We start from the raw sequence: 6,987 nt of genomic DNA, 5'->3' as shown, positions 1-6,987 counted from the left end.
TTAGGCCCGCCCCCAGCCCACTTCCGCCATCGCGGGTCCGGGAGAGCCCTCCCGCGTACTCCCTACACTTGTGTACAGAAACCAAGCACCGCCTCCTGCGGAACGCAGAGACTGCGTGTGCGCATCTGACCCGAGAGCATCCGCCCGAGCGCGGCAGGGTTTCTGTTCCGCGCCGATCACTTCCGGCGGGGCAAAGCCGGCCAATGGCGTGGGCGCGAAGGCGGGCCGTAGCTCTCCCAGGCTCCTCCTCGCCCCGGTGTATTTGGAGTAGCGGGCGAATAAGACACATGGCTTCCGCCGGGAAACTCAACACCTTCCGTCTCCCGCCTTTGCCCACGATTCGAGAAATCATTAAGTTGTTTAAACTGCAAGCACTGAAGCAGCTGTCCCAGAACTTTCTCCTGGACTTGAGACTGACAGGTGGATGGCTGGCTGTTCCGTGCTTCCTGGGGCTAGGGCCGGGGTCTCGCGCGGAGCCGGCGGGCGGAGCCCAAGGTCGGGCCGGGGTGTGCGGTGGTCTCCACTTCCTACGAAAACAGCCCTGGAGACCCACCCCCGGAGTCCGTGCATTGCGCCCTTCGCTCACAGGGCCCCGCTCGGGCGCGAGGCTGTGGCAGCTTGGGGGTCTCGCGGGGCAGAGCTCACCGGGGCCTTCGGCGTGTTGCCTGTAGGTTTGCTTTTCATGCCGTTTAAAGCTACCAGAACTTAAATTCGAGCAAGGGTTTGAACATGCTGCGGAATAAGAGTGTCTCGTAGAATTCTCGTAGAATTCGTTTGAGTCTTTGAAATCCGCCAGGACGCAAATACTGGGAATACCTAGTGAACAAGCTACTATTGGGGAATGCTGGCCCCAGGAAGCTTACGTTTTAGTAATTTTACATTCATATTCCTTCCAAAAAAGTTTTATATGGTAACATTTGCACTGTAGGATAAGCACTGGACCTCAGGGTCGGAGATTCAAACCCACCAGCCGCTTCTTGGAAACTTGAAGTTGAAACCGACTCATTGGCACTTAGTATATATGTGTGCGTGTTTCACCATTTTGAAGAGCACAATGTGATGATTTTTACAGCTATGTTGTTGTTGTTATGTGCCGTGGAGTCGGTTCCGACTTATAGTGACCCTGTACAGGGTTTCCGAGGCTGTAAAGCTTTATGGGAGTAGAAAGCCTCATCTTTCTCCCGCGGAACAGTTGGTAGTTTCGAACTGCTGACCCTGAGGTTAGCAGCCCGATTCGTAACCACTACGCTACCAGAGCTCCTTTGACAGCTATGTTGTTGTTGTTATGTGCCGTGGAGTCGGTTAGGATTCATAGCGACTCTGTACAGGGTTTCTGAGGCTGTAAATCTTTACGGGAGCAGAAAACCTTATCTTTCTCCCGCGGAACAGCTGGTAGTTTCGAACTGCTGACCTTGCGGCTCGCAGCCCGATTCATTGACAGCTATAGGCACCCTCAAACACCAAACCCATTACTTATGGATGGATGGTGTCTTTTAAAAGATGAGATGACAGAGTCAGATGTGCTACAAACAGGCCCACTCACTCACTGTTGGAGTACTTAACATTTTGATGTTTTCCTATTTCATACTATTTGACCCCTCTTCAAAAGGTAAAAAGAGCCAAAAATCATACTCAGAAAGTTCATTTTCAGTGAAATGAACCAGTCCACAAAGCGACAAGTAGTATGTTTTATTTTGGGATAGGTTTTATTGTGACCTATTCTAGACATTGGGTAAAACAGCTTCTCTTTAGTTTTCCCATCTTGTAAATTGAGGTGCTGGTGTGCAACGGAGTTGGTTCCGACTCACAGTGACCCCGCATAGGATTTCCAAGGCTGACAGTCTTTATGGGAGCAGAATGCTTCATCTTTCTCCCTCTGAACAGCTGGTAGTTTTGAACAGCTGACCCCGAGGTTAGCATCCTGATTCATAACCACTACGTTACCAGAGCTCCTTATAAAATGAGGATGGGGGTGGCAAAACAAAACAGCCCACTCTTGTGCAGTTGATTCTTATCGTTTCGGACAGTAAAACTGCCCCATAGGGTTTCAAGGGTATCAGGCTTTATGGGAGCAGACTGCCACATCGTTCTTCCAAGGAGTGGACCATCTGGTGGGTCCAAACGGACTTCAGCTAGCAGTCTGGTGTTTAACTTCTGCACCTCAGGGCTCCTTGTTAAGAGCTGTCAAATCCGTCTTCACTCACACAGGGTTTCTGAGGAGCTGCTGGTGGATTTGAACCTCCGCTTGTGGTCTAATACCTATCCTACAGCGCCACAGGGCTTCTTAGGGTTGGACTGTAAGATCTTTAAAAAAGTTACCAGTCCCAATTGTAGGGGAGTTCATGCCAACTTATGGAGACCCATAGAATTGGGCTCCATAGGGTTCAGAAATGAATTGCCATGCTTTACTTCAGAGGTGCCTCTGGGCAGGTTTGAACCCCCAACCTTTTTGGCTAGTCAAGAGCCTAATCATTTGCACTACCCCAAGACTCCTTTAAAAAGCTACTTACAGCTTAACCAGTCCCAGGTTTTTCAACCTGCCATTCCCGATGTACTAGGGACTAGCGTATCTTGGCAGTCTTGAAGGTTCAGCTCCACTGCAGTAAAGCGAGGCACACACATTTTTTGGTTTCCCAGTGCAGACAGAAGTTACGTTTACATTACACTGTTGTCTAGTAAGTGTACTTGAAATATTGTAAAAATGACCAAACTGTACTACAGATGTGAATTCTGTTGGAAAAAAATGGCGCCAATAGACACACTCAACACAGGGTTGTCAAAAATCTTCAATTTGTAGAAAACATGATATTGACAAAGCCTAGTAAAGGGAAGAACAATACAAGGTGTGTCTGTAGATGGCACACGCTCAGAGGGCTGGAAATTTAGGTCTTTATTGTTTAAAACTTTCATTTACATTTTCTCTTGTGAACCTGTATTCACCCTCAGGAGTGACAGTTCCTGATTCTAGATATTACTATTCACTTGTTTTTACACTTTATTGTGAATTGAGTGAAGGTTTACAGAGTAGATCATGGGTTTTACAGTCAGCAGATTGTACCCCTGGTCTCAGCTCACTGACTGCAGTTCCCTCATGTAACATCACTTAACCCACTTCCTCCCTGTGCTTGTCTCCGTTCCTCAGTCTTTCCCAATCCTTCTTAACTTTGTCCTTTTTGATCTCAAATGGTTGACCATTCTGTGGTGTGTGTACCTCACTAGTAGTGTTGTCCCCACTATATACCTATCTTTTGCTGAGTTACAAATTGAGCCTTGAGGGTGAGTTCAGTTCCAGACGTGACATTTCAGGATTCCAGAGTCTGACTTAGAAGTTTCCTGTGATTTTGAGTTTGGGTCCACATTTTCTTTGCCTCTATTTAGGATCTTCTAATGTGATTCTGTTCAGAGCAGTTGTTAGTGGGAGCTGGGCACCATCTACTTCTTTTGGTCTCAGGGTCATGGAGTCTGATGTTCCTGTGGTCCATTGGACTAATTGTTTCCAAACATCTTTAATTTTCATCATGCTTCATTCTCCACGAAGGGAGAGATGAATAGTTGCACCATGTTGTTGTTAAGTGCCATTGAGTCAGTTCTGACTCATAACGACCCTGTAGAGGGTTTACAAGGAGTAACTGGTGGGTTTGAACCCCCAACTTTACAGTTAGCAATCCAGTACTTCTCCTACAGTGCCACACCAGGACTCCAGTTTCACCGTACATGGCTGATATCCACTCTTTCTATGGGACCAAAGTGAAGAGAGTTCGACAGACTTGTCTGAGATGAGAAGCTTAGGCTGGGTAGAGCTGAAACCCAGGTTTCACGACCCCACAGTTCTTCCTCGTACTCGTATTTGAATGTGCTGAAGGTATTTCGGGGCAGTCTCTTCTGCCTACTGCCCTAGTCCTCCACATTTAGAAATGGAGAATATGAGCTTTGCTCCGTACATCACAGCTCTACCCTCTAGGAAGCATGGTGCGGTAGAGAATTGTCTTCAGAGGTCTAGGGACCCAAGTTGGATTCTGTTCTCTTACTCTTTAGGTGAAACTTTGCTTTTGACAAGGAAACAAGTTCAGAGCCGTTAAATTGGGGTGTTAGTTCTTGCAGAATCGCTGGTCAGTGAATGCCAGTTGCCTCCCTGAAGCTGTTAAGAGACAAAACTGCTCTTGTATTGTTGAGAGACTATTTTTGCCCTTAAGTGTACAACGATGTTGTTGTTAGGTGCCATTGAGTCAGTATCAACTCATAGTGACCTTGTGCACAACAGAACAAAACACTGCGCCAACTTCACAGTCGTTGCTACATTTGTGCCTGTCTCTGCAGTGGGACTGTACAGCACTTGAGTTTTCAGAAGCTAAGTTCCTACTCCCTCTGGAGACCCAGTGGCTTAGAGTTCAATACCTCAATCAGTTGGTAAGGCTAGCCTAGGATGGATGATTGATTGCAATGAATCAGTACTCTGCTTTGATCTGATTTCTTAAGGTTTATTAACTGAAGTTGATGAATTAAAGAATTGATTTCTCTATTAGCATGCATGTTTGCAAAACATTGAAAATGGCCAAGAATCGCAATTTCCAAATCTTAGGATCTGACAACTTGTTACAATTGTCATGGTGACCACCAACTTAGGTCAGATCTGGAGGCGGCCAGAACCTTGTGCTTTGGCATTTTAAATGAGCTACCTTGAAGATTCTGACTGTGAAACCAGCCTGGCTTACCCAGATATTTGACCATGTTCTACATCTGTAAGATAATGGTGCACGTGGCTTCTTAGGAGGTGTTTGGTTTAAGGACAGAGAGGAAATACAGTATTAGCTAAAGGTAAGTTCAGGGCATTTTGTCCCCTTTTTGCTAAGGGACTGGTCCAATTCATCAGTGACTGTGTGTGGCAGGCAGTTGTAGGACTACTGTAGGTTCGTCTGGGTTCAGAGTTAAATCACTGAATAGCTATTGTATGTAAAGAATTACCTGATACAGAATTGTAAATTCCATGCATTGAAATGTTCCCAGATATACAGGCTATCTAACCCTTACTTTGTGTTTTGTAGACAAAATTGTAAGGAAAGCTGGCAATCTGAACAATGCTTACGTGTATGAAGTGGGTCCCGGGCCAGGCGGCATCACAAGATCCATTCTCAATGCCAATGTGGCTGAACTCCTGGTGGTTGAAAAGGACACGCGGTTCATTCCCGGTTTACAGGTGGGATGCGTAAAATGTCTGCTTTGTTGGTTTTTTTTTTTAACAGAAAGGCAACAACTCATGTTCAATGATTAAGTTAGCTGCGTGTTGTCCCAGGATCGCGGTTGTCTAATTGCAGGTCTTCAGCTCACATCTGAAAGATTCCGAGTCTATAGTTCAGGATTGTCGGACTTCCCCAGGTGATTCGGATAGAGGTTCTCTGTGAGCATAAGTTGAATAAACCTGCTGGACACGTTGAAACTAATAAACTCAAGAGTTTTATGGGATTTTATGTTGTATTAAAGGAGCTCTAGTAACGTAGTGGTTATGAATCGGACTGTAAACCTTAGGGTCAGCAGTTCGAAACTTACCAGCTGTTCCGTGGGAGAAAGATGAGGCTTTCTGCTCCTGTAAAGATTTACAGCCTCGGAAACCCTGTACAGGGTCGCTATGAGTCAGAATCGACTCCACGGCACATAACAACAACAACATGTTGTATTAGGTAATTCTGGTGTGGTGCTGTATGATAAGCACTCCGACTGCAAGGTCAGTGGTTCAAACTCCCCAGCTGCTCTTCAGAAACCCTCACAGCGCCGCTATGAGTTGGAACCAACTTGACAGTGCTTTAACAATGACAACAGTGTTGTATGTTGGGGAATGCGATGGCTTCATAAGATAAGCACTGGACTGCAAACTGTAAGGTTGGTGGTTTGAGCCCACCAGCCTCCTTTCAGGAGAAAGATGAGGCTTTCTGCTCCCACAAAAGTTTGAAAGCCTCAGAAACCCCATACAGGATCGCTGCGATTGGAACTGACTTGATGGCATGTAACAGGAACATGCTGTATGTTATTTACTAATAACTGTGTGTGTCATGTCCCATTCCTTTAAAAATAAATAAAACAGAAATAACTTCTCAAATAAAAGCCAGTTCCTAGGAGTTACAGTTCAAGTACAGTGAAACCTGCCAGAATCCAGTTTAGGCAGCAACAGGTCAGAGAAGGGACACTCAGGTAGTTGCTATTCAAACAAGCAATAGTAAAGTTCCATTCTCTCAAAGATGGAAAACTTGCAAGACCCAGAAATCAAGGCTGTCCCATCGTGGTCCAGCTCTCTGCGGCCTACGCCTGTCCACCTCCTCCGAGCCCTGCGGCCACGTTGTCTCTGTTCCTCTGCAGGGCCTCAGACTATATACTCACAGATATGTGGTTTATTAGGGTACAAACAGGCGGGAGTAACAGGGCACTGTTCAGGAGGGACACGAAGAGGTCCTCGGGAGGATTGGAAAGGTCCCCAAAGTGGAGGGCATGTCCGTCCTCAGGAAGTTTCATGAAAGTTCCGTGTTTGGGGCTTTTATCAGCCCTTCCACACACGCAATGTTGCTTACAGGTGGGCTAGCCGACTGGCTCCTGCTCCTTAATGAAGACCCTCAGGTGTAGCCAGTGTCACTTAGACCATAGGCCAAGGCTTCAGTAAAGTCCCCTTCACCCGACATGAGAAACCACCCACAGTGATGCGTTCATTGGCGTGACTCCTGAGAACTTCCATCAGTGAACGAAGAGAAGACCTCACACCAATAGCCTTCACTGAGAAACACTGATTGTTAGACTTGGTGTGGTGCTGCAAGATAATGCACTAGACTATTAGGTTGGCAGTTCAAATCCACCAGCTGCTCCTCTGAAACTCTATACAGGGTCACTATGAGTTGAAACTGACTTGATGGTGCTTAATAACAACAACAAATTGTTAGACTTAGGCATTTTTAAGTTCACATTCATCACATTTATTACTTAACATTTTGTTGTTGGGAATGTACA

General features: G+C 46.2%; 1 protein-coding gene across 1 annotated transcript in view; it reads left to right on the top strand.

The window, feature by feature from the left end:
• The first annotated feature begins 287 nt into the window (after positions 1 to 287).
• The window catches only part of TFB1M (transcription factor B1, mitochondrial), a 71,009-nt gene continuing 64,309 nt past the window's right edge, over positions 288 to 6,987 (top strand). The window contains exons 1-2 of the mRNA XM_006868477.1: positions 288 to 420; positions 5,043 to 5,194. Of these exons, the coding sequence (XP_006868539.1) occupies positions 288 to 420; positions 5,043 to 5,194 (285 nt within the window). The remainder of the gene's footprint in view (positions 421 to 5,042; positions 5,195 to 6,987) is intronic.

The sequence above is a fragment of the Chrysochloris asiatica genome, unplaced genomic scaffold (assembly GCF_000296735.1).
Source record: "Chrysochloris asiatica unplaced genomic scaffold, ChrAsi1.0 scaffold00117, whole genome shotgun sequence".
Taxonomy (NCBI): Eukaryota; Metazoa; Chordata; class Mammalia; order Afrosoricida; family Chrysochloridae; genus Chrysochloris; species Chrysochloris asiatica.
The sequence above is the reverse complement of the archived record's forward strand: the minus strand, read 5'-3'. Positions and strand labels throughout refer to the sequence as shown.